The sequence below is a fragment of the Eumetopias jubatus genome, unplaced genomic scaffold, assembly GCF_037043125.1.
Source record: "Eumetopias jubatus isolate StellerSeaLion01/CBP00866 unplaced genomic scaffold, mEumJub1_p1.0 scaffold_1, whole genome shotgun sequence".
Classification (NCBI taxonomy): domain Eukaryota; kingdom Metazoa; phylum Chordata; class Mammalia; order Carnivora; family Otariidae; genus Eumetopias; species Eumetopias jubatus.
The window spans coordinates 202,394,238-202,414,723 of record NW_028274807.1 but is presented as its reverse complement, the minus strand read 5'-3'; the positions used below and the strand labels follow the sequence as shown (position 1 = coordinate 202,414,723).

At 44.2% G+C, this 20,486-nt stretch overlaps 1 protein-coding gene across 1 annotated transcript; it reads right to left on the bottom strand.

Moving 5' to 3' along the window:
• Positions 1 to 1,262: 1,262 nt before the first annotated feature.
• On the bottom strand, positions 1,263 to 12,115 carry XCR1 (X-C motif chemokine receptor 1). Its single transcript, XM_028087224.2, has 2 exons — positions 11,991 to 12,115; positions 1,263 to 6,233 (listed from the first exon to the last, which is right to left on the bottom strand). Exon 2 carries the CDS (start codon positions 6,214 to 6,216, stop codon positions 5,221 to 5,223), a length of 996 nt encoding a protein of 331 aa, XP_027943025.1. The 5' UTR covers positions 6,217 to 6,233; positions 11,991 to 12,115; the 3' UTR covers positions 1,263 to 5,220.
• Positions 12,116 to 20,486: the final 8,371 nt, after the last annotated feature.

Genomic DNA, 20,486 nt, shown 5'->3' with positions numbered 1-20,486 from the left:
AGACCGATATTTGTGGGTTTCCTCTAATTTTTAAATAAACAGAAGATGCTTTGAAAAATTAGTAATGTTCAGTGTTGTTTTTTTTTAAACTCACATTATCCTTACTATTGGAAAAAATCAGAGGCGGATTGTTGAACCAATTGTAACCGAAGTGAGGGGAAAGATACAGGTGGGTACTTCTTCCCCAAACTCCCGTAGTTCATTGCAAAGTGCTTTGAAATGGTTTTGAGGACACGTTTTAAGGTGTTTAAGGTGACGTATTCAAGGTGGGCATTCCCAATTGTGTGGACAATCGAGCCTTGTAATTTTCTCTGAGTAAGAAGGTTCATCCAAGTCATCTGGAAAGAGGGCCAGCAATTCCCTGGGACTAGCGTAATCCTATGGAAATCTTTCCCCAAATAGGAATGACCAGAGGCTGGCCAACTTGAGAATGGGGCTAATTGGTCTTTGCGATCTTACACTCCACCCCCCCCAACAAAGGCTTCCCGCTGCCTTCACAAAGAGTGGGCCTCCACGTGTGGCCAGGAACATTCTGGAGGTCTACCTACATACCCCCCTCTCACCTCCTGGCCCCATCTCTAATCCTTGCAACTATCCAGTTCTCCATGCCCATCCACTGCCCATATCCTCTCTCTAACCATAAGTGATGCTCAAGTCTGATTTTCTGATATGGTCAAAGTCAAGGAACCAAGCTGCCATTGCCCTTCGGTCCCACACTTTCTTTTGTGGAGGGGCTAGGGGTGTGGAAGAGGAGGTTACAGCCACCTTACACCTAAAAGCTGGGCTGGCCCCAAGGTAGAGAGAGGAGTTCAGGATAATCCTTGTTCCCCTTCCCAAACTTCCCCCAAACCTGCAAAGTATCTCCCACCAAGTTTTCAGGATACCACAAATTCCCAGCATGAAGGGTATCATTCCTTCTGATTGGAAGGCTGATTGCTGAAAAGTCCTTATTCTGACAGAATGGGTCATGAAATAGGAAAAAACCTTGGACTCGGAGACAGCCAACTTAGGCCAGGGGAGAGATGAGCCATGGAGCACTCAAGACACGCTTGGCCTCCTGGACGATTTTGCCTAAGGCCTAAAAAGAGCCAATTTCCCACCACCCAGAGCCACACAAGGCTTGTTCCACACTTTTATCTCCAATCCTCCTCCTGTATTCCTCCCTCCACCCTAAATCCTAACCCAGATCCTCTATAAGCAGAGAAATTGTAGGAGTCTTATATAATGACCTTGGGTAGAAATGAGGGGAACACAGCCAGAGGTGTGTCCATACGTGCTAATCTTTTATTTGCGCATATGATACAAGGATGCTTTCTGTCTTTAAGAGATGATTGCAGTAGTAATTCCTTTTTGGAGTTGAATCATTGGCAAAGCAAGTACTTTTTATGCATATGACCTCATGTGCACCTCCATCATGCGGGTAGAGTCTGTCTTTGTGTTGTTGGCATTTATACGGTTTTACAGATGAGGACACTGAGGGTCTGAGAGGCCCAAGGTCACAGTGAGTCAGTAAAGGAGCTTGGATTTGGGGTTTGGGTCTAGGGCTCAGATCCTGAGAGCCTTCTCAGATAGTCTACTTTGGGATATCTTCTGCTGGGCTTTTCCAGACTCATGGGCCTCCTTGTCCTGTCACAGGTAGGTTCCACAAATGAGAGCTGTCAGAAGTTCAGCAAACCAGGCAATGTCTGGGCTGATGGGGTCTAGGGAAGTGTTCGTGGGAAGCCATTGGGCGGTGCCTGGGGTTGACCGGAAGATGTAATGTAAGCAAGTGTGGAAAGAAAAAAACAGGAGTAGAAAAAAGCCAAAAAGATGGTCTCCTATCCACTTACTCAACCAACCACAAACACCGCGGGGCACTGAGGGAGGTTCGAGAGCTGTAACAGGAGCCTTGTGCCCTTGAGGAATTTCCACTCTGGCCAGGGTCATCTGAGGTTCTGGGGCTGCCCTGGGCTTGGAGTTCCAAGTCAGAGACCAGCAAGGTTCCTCCCTTCCTGATTTTGTCTGAGAGAGCGGGGAGGTAGAAATGCTGTGAAGACATCTTCCCTAGGAACCACTGTGGATGTTTTATGTGCCTGGAGTGGCAGGAGATCTGCAATCCTGTGTCTAGGTCACCTTTGATTGACTAGAGGGGGAGGGACAGGCCCACAAGAGTCTAGCTGAGGCGGAACCATGGTTCTGTGGGTGGAGAGAGGGGAGAGCAGGAGGTTGTGGCCAACAAGGGTGTGGTCAAGGTATGTAGAGAGTGGCCACTCGTGTGCAGCTCTTTGGCTGCGCTTTGCAGCTATCTTGCCCATGGCTCCCTCTCTGGTAGGATGCCCCTCTGTCTTCCCATTCACACCTCTGCTTCTCTGGCCTCCGCCCTTGGATTCCCAAGGAACTAGATTAGGAGAAGACGCTCCACTCTCAACCCTTGGGGATGACAAAACATCACTAGAAATGTAAGGAGATGGATATGATTGTATTTAGTGACATGCTCTCAGGGGTATGGCTGAATGTGTTGAAAGAAATAGCGAAGCATCTTTGGATGTGAAGGAATGGGATGGGATGAGATGATGAAGTGAAACTCTCAAAAGGCATGCTCTGTAGTAATGCAAGACCCCAAAACCTGCCTTCTAGGAAGAGTGGGGTTAAGACAACACTGCTTTGGTTTTGGAGCTCAGGTCCTCTGCCCTTCTCCTCCCTGGGCTCAGCCGGCCCTCTGAATAAAAGTTGAATGAAACTTTAAGAGTATTAAGTTTGAAAAGGGCACTGAATGATTACCCTGATCAGAAGCCCATAGGCTTAGCTCTGAGCCCACAACTACCTCATTGTCTCTTTCCTTTTGCTGTCTCTTCTATCCGTGCTGAGTGATTAGTTGGCAAGTCCATGAGGGCTTTATCCCTTCACTGGTACACCATCCAGTCCACTCCAACAGGTGCTACTGGCCTAATTTTTAAAATTAGACCTTCAGTGTTCCCCAGCCAGATAAAATTCCTCTAAAGCTGGCCACCCAATTGCAAATGCATCATTGAAACCATAGCTGGAGCTGAAGGGGTGAATGCTTTACATGCTCTCTAGGCTCCAGCTGAGGGCTGTAATAGTAGCTACTTTATTCAACAGACATATATTGAGTGCCTACTGCGTGCAAAGTCCTGCTCAAGGGAATGGGGAATACTCTGGAATTCTCATTTTCAAGGACTTACAGTCAAATATACCTAGCTGGGGTGCAGGTCAGAATCACAATGGCCCCACTTCAGAGCTAAATCAGATTGGGACCAGGTCTGTGTGGTATGGGAAAATTTCAAAGATGGGTTTTATCTCTGTCCTTGGATGTGACACTATGGGACAATGTGAGAGGCAGGCATGTGTACCGCTAACTAAAAAGCAAGGTCAAGTATAGCCATTGCCACAGAGAGGGATAAGCAAGGTGCTCTGAGAGCGTAGACTAGGGAAGAAAGGTTAATATCTATAAACTAGCAGCCTCGGGCAAGAAAGGTAGACTGTGTTCCCTAGGCATGGGTCCCCAAAATGCATAAATTAGAAGAATAGTGACAGTTGTCATTCTTTGCTCCCACTCACTACATAGTGATAGAACACTAGGACCCAAGCTTGGCAGGGTGCAAGACCAGGTTCCTGCCCTCAGGAACTCTGCAGTCTGAGGGGGGCAGGAAAATAAGACAGGAACAAGTGTAACTATGACACATGGTGGAGAGTGACAAATACTATTTTAGAGGGGAGAAGCAGAGTACCACAGCACGCCAGAGAGTGCTCTTCTGATTTTCAGATAGGGGAGGGCTTCCTGAGGAGCTGGACTTTCAGCTGGGGCTTGTAGGTAGTAGAGTAGAAGGACAAGTGTTCCAGGCCCCGGTGACCGCATGATGGGGGCCCAGAGGAGACTGGGGGAAGGGTGTCTGGAAGGATGGGAGAAGGGTGTGGTCTTTTGTGGTTGGATCCTGAGCTGCATGGGGGTGATGGCAGAAGGTGGAATAACAGTGGAAAAGTTCATTGGCACCAGATTGCAGGGGCCCTGAGAGACTTGCTGAGGTGTTTGGGCTTTATTTGCATATTATGAGGAGCCACTAAGGGTTCTGAAGCACCCTGGTGTCCATTCAGAGGACACTTGGTGGGGAAAGGGATGAGCAGCAGGAGGATGCTGAGGAAGTGAGGTCATTTGGGGATGGAATCATGGGCATGCAATGAATATAGGCAAGAACAACTCTGAGGGACACGGGGAAGGCAGAGTCAATAAGACTTTGCTGTGGGAGTGGAAGAAAGGGAAATGCAGGACTCAGAGATGACTCAGGTTTGGAGTGTTGGTGGCTGGGGGAAGCTGGTGCTGTCAACCAAGCAGGTGGAGAATATTTTAGGTGGAAAGTGATGAATTTAAAGTATCAGCTCAATATCCATCCAGAGAAGATGAGATGTTGCAGGAATCTTCACCCTGGATGCCTTGGCCAAGGTCGGTGTTAACTTATCTGGACCTTCAGAGCTGGACTGTTGGTACCTAGACGGTCGTGACGGTATCTCGTTACCTTTATGTCCTACAAACAAATGCTTCATGCAGAAGGTGGTGCTTATTGCATTCATTCTTTCCACAAAAGATTGTTTATGGACTGAATATTCAGGTACTAATTCATGTGGCAGACACTGGAGCTATGACATGGAACATGTCTCCCATCTAGTTGTGGGTTTTCAGGATCCAGATTGCATTCTGACTTGCTTATTTGAGGATGTGCTTACCTTGACCTGGCAGAACAGTCTCACCCAGCAGTCGCTGAGGAGTGCAGAGCCAACCGCTCCAAAGTCAGCTGGCACAACCCTCCAGGCAGGCAGGGGACAGACCATCTACCATCAGCCTGCATCTGCACAATTAGCAAACACATTGAGTCTCAGACCCTCAGAAAGTCTTGGAGGATCCTCCTTTCTGGGAATCCTTCCAAGTTTTGGAGGCTTCTGGACAAAGCAATGTCTAAATGAATGAATTAATGAAGGAATGAATGATGAACTCAGCATCCAAGAAATGTTTTTCTGGATGGCAATATAAAGTTTCCAGATGGGAGCCACTGTCTGCAGAAGAGGAGACATGGAGGACCTGCTGGTGGAAGGTATTTCTTTCACCCCTATCCCCAATGGCCATGGCATTCCCCAGCATGCCCTCCATGATGCTCCTTTCTGCCCCACTTCTCCCTGCTCCCACTCCAGCAGCTCTGTCCACTTCCATTGGCACCACCAAACTCCCTTTCAATAGAAGGAGGCACCCTCATAATTGAAGGTGCCTGTGGGGTGATGGGGAATGTTGGCTGCCTGCTGCCCACAGAGCCAGAAGTGCTGGAACAGACTTTTGAGATGTCTGCGGAATTTGACCCCAACAAAAACATAGAGCACTGGGTTGAAGCAGCAGTGGGAGAAGGCAACATTGCGGCAGATGAGCAAGGCATAATCCAGCTGCTGGCTGAGCTCGCAGCTCTGGATCACCCTGAGTTTCAGCAGTGTCTGCAGAAACAGGACCAGGTTGTAGGGCGCCCAGCTGAGGAAGTAGGCTGCCACGATGGTGAAGATGAGCCTGACTGTCCGGGGGCGCCGTTTGGACCGTGCATGGAACAGGGTCTTGAGAATCTCCACATAGCAGAACAGGATAATCCCGATGGAGAGCAGGAAGAAGACGTTGTGCTGGTAGACCGAGGCTAGGAACCACTTGCTTTCTGAGTAGTCACAGCCTGAAGAAAACACTTTGTGGAAGACAGCGTCAGGGATGGAGTACAGGGTGCTGGTTGCCCACACGGCCGTGGTCACCAGCACACGGCACTGGAGGGTGTGGACACGCAGGGACGAGAGGGGCCTCACCACCGACAGGTAGCGGTGGATGGTCATGATGGTCAGGAAGAAGATGCTGCTGTAGAGGCTGATGGAGAAGATCATGTTGAGGAGCTTGCAGAGGAAGTCCCCCAGCACCCAGCCCCAGTGGTACCCCATGATCCACACCGGCAACAAGCAGGAGAATGCCAGATCTGAGAGGCACAGGTTGAGGATGAAGACATTGGTGAGGGATTCCAGGCTCTCATACTTCACCAGGACCCACAACACCAGGCTGTTGCCCACTAGGCTGAGGAGGAACACCAGGAAGTACAGGATGGTGGTGCTGAAGGTGGCAAAGGTGAAGGTCTTGCTCTCACACAGAAAGCTCTGATAATCATAATCAAAAGAGGTGGTGGACTCTGGGGTGCCTGAGGGCTCCATCTAGACATGGAGAGCATCTGAAATGACAGAGAGGCAGGGTTTCAAACCACATGGTTAGGCTAGGATCCATAGGACCTGTATTACAAAATAAGTGTGTGGTCCATGGTCCAGCTACCCATGGTGACCTGTCTGTAAGGAGACTAGGAACTTGGCCAGAACACGAAGTCACTAAGCACACTGTTTAGTTTGGTAGGTATTTTTTTCTTAGCAAGGCTCTCCTGATGAAGGAAGTGGTGCATTCATTTATATTCTGTCATACACCCCCTTTCTCCTTGGAGACTGGCATTTGAGTAGCACTAAGCTAGGTGGATCTCCCAGTAGGTGTATGAGAAAGAGCAATGGAACTGGATTCAAAGAACTGAGGTCAAATTTGGGCCCCATTACTATATTTCTGGGCAAGCTATCTAAGCGTTCTGAACCTCAGGTCCTCGTTTATAAAATAGAGCTAATGATCCCCAAATTCTTCCTTCATTTATTTAGCAAATATCTAGTGAGCATTTACTCTGCCTGCCTGCCTCCCTCCCTTTGTCTCTCCCTCTGTCCCTCCCTTCTTTACCTCCTCTGCTCCCTCCTTTCCTTTCTTCCATAAAGTACAGAAATCCTGATGGTAGGATTGTTTCAGGAAACTTGCTGTCTCTTGAAACAGGTCCAAAAAGAAAGAAGCAAACATCTCTCATGTAAACTCAGGTATGAAATCATCTCAAGACTATGACGAACATTGAGACTCTGGGAGAGTCTCTAATCGTCACTAACACAGACATTCCCTAAAAGGAAAGTATATGTAGAGTGACCTCCAAAGGCCAAAGGAGTCATGAGGCCAAAGAAAAAGGCCGACAAAGTCCAGCTTGCCAAGAAATGGTTTATTGAAGGGGCTTTATGGACAGAAGTGTATCTTCTTGGGTCGCCACAAGATGAGTAGATCTCTACACCCCCACCTCCCGTAAAACCTGATTTTATAGTCCTAGAGGCTGGGGAGTGCATAATGGAAGATGACTGGGAGGAAGTGTTTGAGAACAGTTGTGTGTCATAGCCATATCTCCAGAGTAGACCAAGGCCATTATGCCCCAAGTGTATACTTAAGGGTAATTTATTATGCAAGTGGTTAGACAAAAGGAAAGAATGGTGGTGGTGGTGGTGGTGCTGGTGTGTGTGTGGGTGGGGGACTGTGCTCAAGAGGGCTCCAGGTCACAGAGCGGTCATCATGGCAGATTTGTCCAAGATGGCGTCAGGCTGGTTCACACACTTGTTAACACGGAGGATTAATTCTCCAAGCAGAAAGCTGCCTCATTCGGGAGCTTGGTTTACAGAACATCCTATAGAGACAAACAATGACAATAACCTAAGTGTCCAGTTGAGGGGGAGTAGCTAAGGAAACTGTACTGAGTCACGTTGATTCAATCCTCCACGTTTGTGAGGTTTGGGAAACCATGAGACTTGAAGGCCAGGAAGAGGAAAGGGAGTGACTGAAGAGCTGGAACTCTGGCTGACAGAGGTGAGTGAAGCTGCCGAGGCTTTGTGAAGGAAGATGGGAGATTGGAGCTGCCTGCACCAAGTCAGAGCCTTCTAATGACCTACTACGTGCCAGGCACTGTGCTAGCACAGGCTACTCACCAGCTCCTTCTGTCCTGCGACTGTCTGTAAGGCACTCCCGCCCCCAACCTTATAGAAGAGGAAACCAAGGCTCAGACTAGTGAAGTGACCTTCTCGACGGTGTAAAGCCAGTAAGTAGGAAGGAGAGCCAAGCCCGGAGCCAAACCTAGGCCCTCCTGCCTTGTACTTGGAAGAGGAGAAGTGGAGAAATAGCCTGAGTTTTTCACTTACCTAGTTTGAGATGGGGGGAATAATAAGGGGGTCTCAGACATGTCCTAGTCTAGGTAGTAAGTCAATTTGTGTCTCCAAACACCAAAGTGAAGACGCTTGAAAATATTACATATGGTTGGTTTCTTTTGTATTCTTTTGATTCCCAAAGAGGACTACATAAGCTTTTGTATGTTTACTGTCCGCTTATGTTTCTTATTTTGAAAGTGTTCATGGATTTTGTTCATTTTTCTCCTTGGAATAACAGTGTTTTTCCTATGGATTTTTAAGAGCGCTTTTTAGTCTTGTCAACCTGTTGTGCTTCTTAGCTTTTAATTCTGTCCATGCCTTTTCATATTTTTTTTTGACACTTAGGAAGTGGGAGCCTACATTTTAAAAAGGAGCTCATCAGAGTCAATCCAATAGCGCTTGATGACCTCTGACATATGCCAGGCCCTGCGACATTTGCTGGATTCTAGGGTGGAAACATGACTGATAAATAGTCTCTATCAGCAAGAGGCTTATAGTGTAGAATGAAATTAGAAATTGTACAAATGTCTGGGATTTCTTGTAGTGTGACTAGTTGGAAATGCAGATATTTTGGGACAGGGGCCTTGTAAGCACCCCTCATGTCATACAGGTGATCCCCAAAGTCTGCTGCCTAGCTCTTGTCTTCCCCTGACCCAGGGCCAGTGTAGGCTGACCCACCTTCTTAATATCAGCAGCCCAGCAACATGGTTGGAAATTTCTCAAAATTAAGTGGCTTCTCCTGACAAAGAAGATATCTTGTCCCACTTTTATTTCAATTTACTAAAAACAAGTAGCTTTATAAACTCTCCGCGTTGTAACATCTCTCATGAATACAGAACAAAACAACGGAGAGCTGGTTTGGCTTCCTTGGCTGATGATTTGTGTTGCATTGCCAAGACAAGATAATTACATGTCTCTATATTTAGCGGAGTTCATATTTTCTCCTCAACTCTCCAGAATATAAGAAGTCGTTGCGCTGGTCTGGGATGACAGGGAGCCAGTGGCCAATCTACTCAACTTCCATTTCTCCCGCCTCACCTAGTCTTTTCCTGATGTGTGGTCCTGAATGATGCAGCTTGAATGGGTTGGTAAGAGGTTATCAAGTATTGAATTATTTACTATGGAGAAGATAATATAAGTGGGTTTCATTTCTCAGTAATGGTTGAGTAAGCTCAGATGTGACCAACCATTTTACAGATAAGAACTATAAACCCTGGGACAGAAACCAAACCTGCACCCCAAAACCTTCTTCCGGGCACTGTTGAGCAACCAAAAGATGGTGAATACTGGAAGGGACCAGGCATTTGAAAAAGGAGAGCAGCTGAATGGCACAGGTGGGATTCTCATTTTTTGGCTTTGGCCTCGGGGCAGGAGCCGGTCATAAGGGGCAGCTAAAATTCCAGTAGCAAAGTCACAATATTTTGGCCTTGAAAAACCAGATGGCTGACCTTAGGGCAACTAGAGCCACTGGAGAGGGAACTAGGGGACATCACAGAGAGGAAAGGGCTAGAGAGTGAGAACCCCAGGATCCGTGTGTTTACTCTGCCCAAATGTTTGGCTGACCTCTGAACCATGGATGCCCCGTGAACACCGGAGGCACTGAACTGAAATTGAGCTGCTGCCCACTTCAGGGGAGGCAGAGTTTAGAGACTGAGCCGGCCACCTTAATTGTGTGATGAAACAAACAACATATAAAACAATCATTACTTTTCAGAAGAATGAAACAGAATCCGATCTGCACAATATAGCATCCATAATGATCAGGCTACAATACAACATCACTCAGCATGTGGAGAAATAGGAGAACATGGTCCATCCTCAAAAGAAAAAAACCAATCAAGAAACTGACCCTGACATGACCCAGATGTTAAAATTTGTGAATAAGCATGGAAATGCAACTCTCTTCACTGTGCTCAAGGGACTAAAGGAAAATATATCCCTAATGAATGGAAAGGTAAAATCTCAGCAGAGAAAGGCAAACTATGAAAGACCCAAAAGGAAATAGAAACCAATAACAATAAGATATCTAGAAAAGCCAAAATAATTTGGAAGCAAAACGACATACTTCTAAAGAATCTGAATCAAAGAAAAAAAATCACAGGCAAACTGTAAAATATTTGGAACCAAATAATAGTGAAAATAGCACATATCAAAATTCATGGCACACAACCGAAGCAAACTTAGAAATGTATACCTTTAAACGTTTATATTAGAAAAAAAGAAAGGTCTAAAATTAATGATCTAAAATCAATGACTCAGAAGCTAGGGGAAAAAAAGAATAAATTAAACCCAAAGATAGTAGAAGGAAGGAAATAAAGATAAAAGAAGAAACAAAGAAATAAGGAATAAAAAGAGAAGAAATGTACAAAACCAAAACCGGTTGTTGGAAAGAATTTTTAAAAATGTAAGAAAACTTTAGTTAGATTGAGAGCAAAAAGAGAGAGGACAAATTCTGAGTAGCAGGTATGAAAGAATGGGCATTGCAACAGATCTTGAAGATTTTAAGTGACTAACGAAGAAGTATTATGATCAATTTTACATTAGATTGGCAACTTAAATAAAATGGACACATTTCTTTAAAAATTCAACCTACCAAAGCTGACACGAGGTGATACAGCAAATCTGTAAAGTCCTACCTTTATTAGAGAAATTTAATTAACTATAAAAGAAACTTTCTCACAAAGAAAACTCTAGAACTAGATGATTTTTCTCATGCATTCCATCAAACTTTTAAGGAAGAAATAACACCAATCTTATACAAACGATCTGAAGTATGGGACGGAATACTTCTCAAATCATTTCAGGAGACCAGCATAACCCGGATACCAAAACCAGACAAAAACATCCAATAAAGGAAACTACAAAACCAATATCCCTCATGAATGTAGACACAAAATTCCTTAACCAAGTGTTAGCACATCAAATCCAGAAATATATTTTAAAAGGATAAAATACATCATGACCAAGTGGTGTTTATCCCAGAAATATGAGAATGGTCTAACATTTGAAAAATCAATCAATTTAGGGGCACCTGGGGTGGCTCAGTTGGTTAAGCATCTGCCTTTGGCTCCGGTCATGATCTCAGGGTTCCGGGATCGAGCCCCACATCGGGCTCCCTGCTCAGCAGGGAGTCTGTTTCTCCCTCTGCCTCCCCCTCACTTGCTCTCTCTCTCTTTCTTTCTCTCTCCCTTGAATAAATAAATAAAATCTTTAAAAAATCGAGCAATTTAAGTCACCCTATTGACAGAATAAAGACAAAAACTATATGACACTTTTTGATCAATGCAGAAAAGTATTGGACAAAACCCAATAGCGATTCATGATGTAAACTCTGAGCAAATCAGGAATTAAAGGGATATTGGACATCTACAAAAGCTGTTATTCCATTTTTCTGTTGGTTATTCATTCCTCTACACAAAATGTCACAGGTGCTTCTGGTCTGAGCTTGGGAGGTCTCAGGGACAACAAGGGAGAATGGTGCCAAACCCCAAACCACCGTGAGTTACATTCTAGTAGCTTTGTCCCCTTTTGCCTGTCACTGGTCTCCCTCCCTGTCTCTGCTTGCCCACCTAAACCCCAAAAGAGCAAATTTAGCTTTCCAGTCTTCAATACGTTTCTGGATCGAGAAACACAACCACTGATAATAACAACGCCTGACCTAAAGGCTAGGAACCAGATAACACCCTATACTTTCTTCAGCAGAAGAAAAAGAAAAACACATACATGATAGGTCTACTCAAAGCGCACGGACCAGGTTTTTAACAATGCAGACTTGGGGGAATCCCAAGACTTAGGGACTCAGAGCCTCTGGAAGTAGGGCTCAGGACTCTGCATATTTACTAGCTCTCCAGTTGATTCTCATGCCCACCTAGAGTTCAAGAACCCCTGGTACAAGCTATTCACCTCAGAGGAAAACGTAAGTTAGAAATGTTTGTGAAGGAACTCACCTAGATCTACACCTCTTCACATGCGTCTCGAGGCAGAAATGGTACTTCTCTGTTGCATATTGCACTCCAAGAAACTGAAACACCTGCCCTGCCCGGAAGGCTAGAGGACGGTAAGGGGAGACTGTTGTGTATAGTCTCAGAGGGAGGCAGGGAGCCTTGACTAATCCCTCCTCTCCCTCTCCTGGCTTCCCAGCTTGACCTGCCCCCAACCTCCCTACTCCCACCCAAGCCCTCATGTGAGAACCTGGCCCCATCACTGGTCACCCGGCCCGTCTCCAAAAGCAGGTGAGGTCGACAACTTAAGGGTCATCTGAGTCCCTGGGTCCCACTGAGACTAGAGTCAGGTAATTTTGGAGTTGGAAGGAATCCTAAAGGATAAATTTTTAAAAAGCTGTATTTGGATTTTAGCAAAAATTATATTTTATTAACATACCAGTTATGTATGATGATGATGATGATTTTAAATTGAGATAATATTCCCGGAACAAAAAATTTACCATTTTAAATTGTAGAATTCTGTAGTGTTTAGCATATTCACAATACTTACAACCATCATTGCTATTCAATTCCGGAACATTTCCAGCACTCCCAAGAGAAATCCCGTACTTGTTAGCAGTCAATCCCTTTCCCATTTCCCTCCATCTCCCCCAGCAACCACTAACCTACTTGCTGTCTTTATGGTTTTGCCTATTCTGGACATTTCATCTAAGTGGAATCACACAATATGTCACCTTTGGTGATTGGCCTCTTTCACTTAGTATAATGTTCTGAAGGCTCATCCATATTGTGGCATGTATCACTGCTTCATTCCATTTTATGGTTGAATACTATTCCACTGTATGGATACAGCACATTTCATTTACCCATTCATCAGTTGAGGGACATTTGGGCTGTTTCCACTCTGGAGCTACTATGAATAATAATTGAATATTCATGGACAATTTTTGTGTGGACATATATTTTCAGTTCTCTTGTGTATGTACCCAAGAGTGGAATTGTGGGGCTGTATGGTAGCTCTTTGTTTGAACTTTATTGGGGAATGCTGCTTTTCACAGAGCTGTACCATTTTACTTTCCCAACAGCAGTGCATGAGGATTCCAGTTTCTCCCTATCTTCACCAGCACTTGTTCATTTTCTCTCTTTCTTTCTTTTTTTAATTATAGGGTACGAAATGGTAGCTCACCATGATTTTGGTTTACATCTCCTTCATGAATAACAATGTTAAGTATCTTTTCATGTGCTTATTGGTCATTTGGGTATTTCCTTGAGGAGTGTCCATGCAGAAACTTTGCCTTTTACAAGTTTGGGTTATTTGGCTTTTTATTATTAAATTGTAAGCATTATTTATATATTCTGGATACTAGCGTCTTCTCAGATATATTATTTGCAAATAACTTTTCCCATTTTGTGAGAACTTTTTAAATTTGTTGATAGTGTCCGTTCATACACAAAAGTTTTTAAATTTGATGAAAACCCATTTATATATACATTTTTAATTCTTGTGATAAATTCTTGAGGGTAATGCTGGCCTCACGGGATGAGTTAGGAAGTATTCCCTCTGCTTCTATCTTCGGAAAGAGAATGTAGGGAATCGATGTAATTTCTTCTTTAAATGTTTGGTAGAATTCACCCATGGACCCATCTGGGTCTGCTGATTTCTCTTTTGGAAAGTTATTAATTATTGATTCCATTTCATAATAGATATGTCTGTTCGCATTTTCTGTTTCTTCTTGTGTTGAGTTTTGACAGATTGTATATTTGAAGGAATTGGTACATAATTTATCAAATTTGTGGGCATAGTATTGTTCATAATATTCCCGTATTACCTTTTTTTAAAGATTTTATTTATTTATTTATTTGAGAGAGAGAGAGAGGATGAGAGATAGAGAGCATGAGAGGGAAGAGGGTCAGAGGGAGAAGCAGACTCCCTGCTGAGCAGGGAGCCCGATGTGGGACTCGATCCCGGCAGTCCAGGATCATGACCTGAGCCGAAGGCAGTCGCTTAACCAACTGAGCCACCCAGGCGCCCTCCCCTATTACCTTTTAATATTGATGGAGTTTGTAGTGATGTCTCCTCTTTCATTTCTGGTATTAGTAATTTGAATCCTCTTTTTCTTAGTCTGACTAGAAGCTTATTGATTTTGTCAAAATTTTCAAAGAACCACCTTTGGTTTTTATTGGTTTTCTCTCAAAAATGGGATGATATTATGCACACTGATTTATCCTTTTTCCTTTAAACAAAGTGGCATGAACATCTTTCCAAGCCTATTTTATTCTAACAGTTGAAAAAGATTCCACTGCATTGTGGTGTCATATTTTACTTATTTCCCTGTCAATGGACACCCACTTTCTTCTGAGTTTTAAAATTATCCCAATGATACAGGGAACAGCAATGAAGATAGACCTTTAATGCACTGGTATTGATATTTCTATAGGATGGATTTTCAGAAGTGGTGGATTTCTGGGTCATATGTGAATTTTTACATTTTGTGTATGTGAAAATGTATGTGAATTTTACATTTTGGTACATATTGCCAGACTGCCCTCTATTAAGGTTGTTTTTATTTACATTTCCACAATACTGTACAAGTGTCTGCATTTCCATGCACCTGGTCAAAATTGGATGTTACTAGCTTTAAAAGTTTTAGTCATTCTGAAAGGAGTGGAGAAATATCATGTTGTTTTGATTCAAACTTTATATTATTTTTAGCTGGGCATTTTTTCCCCCACAGTTTTATCAGTCAATTATGGGTGTGTGTGTGTGTGTGTGTGTGATTGCTCTTCTGCCAAAGTAGGTAATTATTGAGAGGACTCATATGGGAAGTGTTCAACAAATGTTTATTCCCTAAATATGAAGACACAATCTGAAACTTAGGTGTTCACAATTCCTCATGTTTGGTTTCACTGTGAGAAAGAAGCCATGGTTTTGCCTTAAACAGAAAGTTCTAAAACACTGGTAGCCTGGATGAAGGTGGAACTGAGTTCCACCTCAGGCAGACTCAACAGGCAGAAGGGGAAGTCCAATGTTGGGTATAGCACAAAGTGGACAGTGGCCTGATGACCGCAGTTCGGGTCTGGACCCATCTGTGGGGAAGTGGGATTCAGGGCAGAGACTAGCACCAGAGGCCTTTAGCATCCGCATCAGAGTGGGACCCTTGGCAGGAATTAATTGCTGTAACAGGAATGGCTGACTCTAGATCCTTTCGGTCCCATAATCTAACTGGGCCAAGTACAAGAGAGATGATTCTCTTTGAGTCCATACACATGAGACCAGGTGTAAGCCTAGGTACATCAAAGGTCTTGCAGCTTTGGGAGCCCTGGGAAGTGCCTCCTGGCCTCACTGGGTGGTACATTCACGGGGAACATCTTCAGTCATGGAAGTGATGAGGGCCACCTTGAGTAGCCAAGAGGCCATGGATCTCATGGAGGGATTAGAAGGGAAGAGCACAGCAGTTTGTGGATGACAACACGGGAGACCACTTCAGGCACCTCATCATTAGCTGAAGTCGGCTTTGGGGGGTTGGGAGGACAGTGCTGAGGTCCTGTCGGACGGGGGCGGGGGAGGGTGTGCTAGAGCCATTGTAATCTGGACTTTGAGGTTAGCATGATCTTATTTGAAACTGAGGCTGGAGAGCTTGGGGTCCCTCTAGCCTCTAGTTATGCCAGAATCTAAGGCAGAGTTAGATCGATGAAAGGAAATTAAATAGTCTTAGCTTCAAGAGTTATAGAAGACATGACTCTATGAAGGTCACAGTATGTCACTGCACAATAGGGCCTCAAAGTTATTTTTAAAAATTAAATTTATTATATTGTTACTGAATAGGTAATAGAGTCACAGGAGTCACTGTGGATCATAGATAAAAAATCAAAGATCCATATTGAAAAAAAACAAGAATCCACAGCTCCATATTAATGATAAGTAGGTAAGTAAGTAGGTGGGCAGAGAGGGCTCTGCTTATGGGAGAGGCCAGTAGGTAACTATGGAGGTGGAGCTGGGGTTGGAAGATCACTGTACAACTGTCACAGAGAAGGCTGATTCAGGCAAGAGCCTCTGATGGATGCTAACTCTAGGGGTGGGAAGTTTTGATGAGGGGCAGGATTCTAAATTGTTTCCACACAGACTACTCATTACTTACAAAGGCAATAGTAATTATATAGCAGAGATATCAGACAACGCCTTGACCAAATGATCAAATTTAACATCCCCAATGAGGGGCAGGTGGATGTCATGTGCGATGTCCAGAGGAGGACACAATATGGCTCATGTAATATTCCAGACAGGGATGCATGACCTGAATCTGAAGATGGTGCATCATGAGACAGACCCAAGTGAGGAATGTTGTGTGAAAAAGCAGAAAGCTCTATTCCTCGGACATGTCAATGTCAAGAAAGGTGAAGAAGGCTGAGGAACCTTCCTGATTAAAGGAGGTAAAGGGACATGACAGCTGAATACAGCACAGAGCCCTAGACTGGATTCTGTGCTAGAGGAAAAAGTCTTATGAAGAACATGATCGCATCAACCTACTAAGCTGGGACACCCATAAGTAGATTAGATACAAGGGCTAGGTCAACACTGAGCCTACTGACTTGATCACTGCGGTGTAGTTATGTAAGAGAATGTTCCCGTTCATTGGAAGCACACCCTGAAATACGTAGGGGTAATGGGTTCTACAGTTTACTTTCAAATAACTCAGAAAGGATGCACATGATACCGCTGTGGGGTAAAATGTTAATAATACATGAATCTGTGAGAAGAGTTTGGAAGTGCTGTTGGCGTGGTTCTTATACTTGTCATTTTTTTTGTTTGAAATTATTTTCAAATGAATAGTGAAAAAGCTTAAAAAGCCAAATGTATGCAGTGCAAAATCTTACTTCCTTCCAATCTGCCCCATGCCCCAAACACTTGTATTAATTTCTTGCATTCCCCTCTGAAGTGTCCTTTTGCAAACACAAGCGTGGACATTTATGTTCAGGTTATTTTTGCATGAAGTCACAATCTAGAGACTTTTAGCCTCTCAAAAAGCCATACCAATAGGGCCTTCCTTTTTAATTTCTCCACAAGTCTTCATTATCAGCATAACATGCAGGACTGTCAACCTTTTGCTGAGTCAACAAAAACAAATGCGAAGTCATGAGGACATCTTCTTCTCCTCCTCCCTGTGGAGGCGAGTGACCCACAGCTCTTCTGGTTCATCCGGGGAAGCAATGGGCCAGTCTAAAGCAGTGGTCCGTAGACATGAGTCATCAAGTGAATCTTGGGAGCTGATAATCAGCCAAAAGCTGGAATGACTGACCTAAAGAAATGAGGCAGCCAAGGTGTAACTTGGAGTTGGAAAAAGTTTCTCCTAAATTGTATTCCTTGGTGTCTTCCGAAACATGGAGCTCAAGCCAGCAAGAAGGAAACGGAGATCCTCAGACACCCCTCTGGAGACTCTGATTCCATAACTGCAAGGTGTCTAAAGTAGCTGGGATCCTCACCTGTCCAGCAGGAGGGTACACATAGAGAAACATCTGTTTAGGGAGCTACCATCACTCTGCCAAGTATTGACCTGATCAGAAGCAACACTCTGAAGAAGGCATTTATCAATATTCAGATTTTACACATGAGCCAGCAGAGGTGCCCAGATGTGAAGTCAATTGCCCACAGTCAAAGAGCAAGAAAATAGTAGCTAAGTGGGAGGGGGAGTGGGGGAGGGAAAAAGAGAATCCTAAGCAGTCTCCACGCCCAGTGTGGAGCCTGATGCCGGGCTCAATCTCACTACCCTGAGATCATAACCTGAGGCAAAATCAAGAGTCAGACGCTTAACTGACTGAGCCACCCAGGTGCCCCACTAATATATACTCTTAATCAAATACTTATACAGTTAAAGTTCAGGGTGATCACGTATTTGATATCTTAGGACATTTTAGTCAAACTAAGGTATATAATGAGAAAGAGGACAAAGAAAAGGATGAGCTCAGGGCTTCCATTTACCAGCTCAAGCTCTGCATAAATGACCTGAAAACTCCTGTATCTGTCCTTAAAGAAACCCTATTTCCCAAAGCCACAGGGCTAAGATTTCTGAACGCCAAACCAACTCTCAACCTGCAAGTGTTTGAATTACAATGTAAATCAAATCCACAATATTGCAAGGTGTCTTCTGTTAAAGTGAGGGCATTGGTTGGAAAGTCATGGGATTCTGGAAATTGGAATGTGGACATATAGGAAGATGTCAAGGAAGCTGGGGGTATAGAATCCCTAAATCCTCCTGAATCTTCTTTGCTAGTAGAAGCAGTCCTTCTACCTCTGTCTGACTCACCAAGTCATCATCAATTGGATGTGGTACACGTGAGATGAGGCCCAAGCAATCCCTGAAGGCAAGAGTAAGTCATATTGAGGAAGTAGCCCAGATGCCCATGGCCCCTATTTATTCTTGCTACACTGCCTTCTCTCTCCAGCCACACACCTATGACCTCATGAGCAGTTCCCTAGGGCCTGCTGAATGAAGAAGAAAAAAACTCATGACTGGTTTACAGCTGGCTCTGTATGACATGCAGGTACCACCCACAAATGGTGGCATCCCTCTCTGGGACATTCCTGGATGACAGTGATGAAGGCAAACCCTCTCCATGAGCAGAATTTTGAGCATTGCACCTGGCTGTTCATTTTGCTTGGAAGGAGAAATAGGTACTCAAATGCCCAGTTCTGCTATTTATAGACAGCCTCTGAGTTCAGTTCCCACAGACCTTGTCCTGTACAGAGCAAGTTTGCTAGTTGACTTCAGAAAGAAAATCTTACTTCCCTGATTTCCATATTTGGGGACAGAGAAGTAAAGAACTCTGTCACTTCTATGGAACATGCAGTTTACAGGTTCATTTCCTACTTTTACCAAAAAGAGGAAAGGGTGCTTGCCCATTTTTCACTTCCACTTGACTGAGGCCTGAATACTTATGACCAGTGTTCCCTCCAAGGTTTTTTCCTTTGGTACAAATTGAGGTATGTGTAAAGTAGATTGTACATTTACTAATATATACATTTATAATAACAAATGTGCGTATATTTACAATCATAAAGTCATACTTCCAGCTGACATGATACAACTGTCTTGCATACAGCTGCAAATATGCTAACTCTTCCCCCAGGCAGGTTGCAAAGTCCTTGGGTGATATTCATTCTTTTCCTTGATACTGTGTAACTTGAATACGTGTTGTAAAGTTAATTATTATTATGATAACACCTCATGTTAGAAGAGAGTAAGAGAGGGAAGAAAACAAAAATATTTGCTTAATATATAGGTGTATAACACATATATGTATATAAACATATTCATAATGAAAAGAGGAAGAAATATTCATAATAATTATAGTTCTCATTTCTGTATCTGGTCACATGGTCATAGCTTGTATTTACAGCTATCTTTTTCCACTACCTGTTCCATATTCCCTTTGCCCTCAGCAAGTCCCTTAGCCAGTCATGGTTCTTTGCCTAGTGGGTGACTAGGCAAACCTTCATACCTAAATCCTGGACCATTAACATTTCTGCTTGAATTGGGTTGTTGTGGTTTCCCACTGACTTTAATCACAGGACTTGGTAATACATGATAAGAGACACCCTAAGGGATCTGATTTCCTGTACTCCAGATATATTCTTCCTTACTTCTCCGGTGCAGTAGCAGATCAGTTTCTTCTTGGTGGCCAGGATCAATCACCCAGCCAGAACAGTGACTCCCTTCTTTGCCTGTTGATTCAGAAGCAAGAGAATTCCAAAGTGGTCAGGTGGTCATCTCAACTTTCCGGTTCAGTGGGATCACTGTTGTGTCTCCCTATGGAAGCATGTACATCGTGGTCTAAGGTCTCTCCCAGCCAACCCCTTCTCCCTCTCCCTTTATCCTTTCAGGCATTTCCCCCAATAAATCTCCTGTACATCTGATCCTCAGTTGGTGTCTGCTTTTGAAATTCCAAGGGAGGAGAAGCTCAAGGGCCATCTGAGGGTCTCAAGTCTGGCATGGGGCCATCCTTCTCTCAGGAGGAATAGGGCCCTGGGCAAGGAACAGGATGAAGAGACTGACAGCATTCAGAAGGCCTACCCACCTCTCTGTTGGAACTTCCAGCCTGTCTCTGGCTGGGTGGCTTGGTGCCCATGCAGGCAGAAGGTGAAAGGCGGACCTGAAGGTGTGAACAGGAGACTCCCCTTCAGAGCCTTGGGTGATCCATCACAGTCCAGCCTCCTTTGATGCGTGCTTGCACTTGCCCACTGCACTCCACCACACATGCTGTTTCATCTGCATTAAGGCTCTCTTGCTTCCCTCTCTCCTAGATCATAACGACCTCTCCTTGGCTTAAACTTCACCCTCTTGAACATGTCAGGCTCTTTGTTGAGTGTGGTCTTTTGTATCAAGGCATTTCCCTACTTATGGCAACATTTTTATCCAATAATGACTTCTTTAATCATCATATGCCAGTAGCCAACATTTACTGAGCATTTACCACATGCCAGGCACTGTGTAACTATTTGCT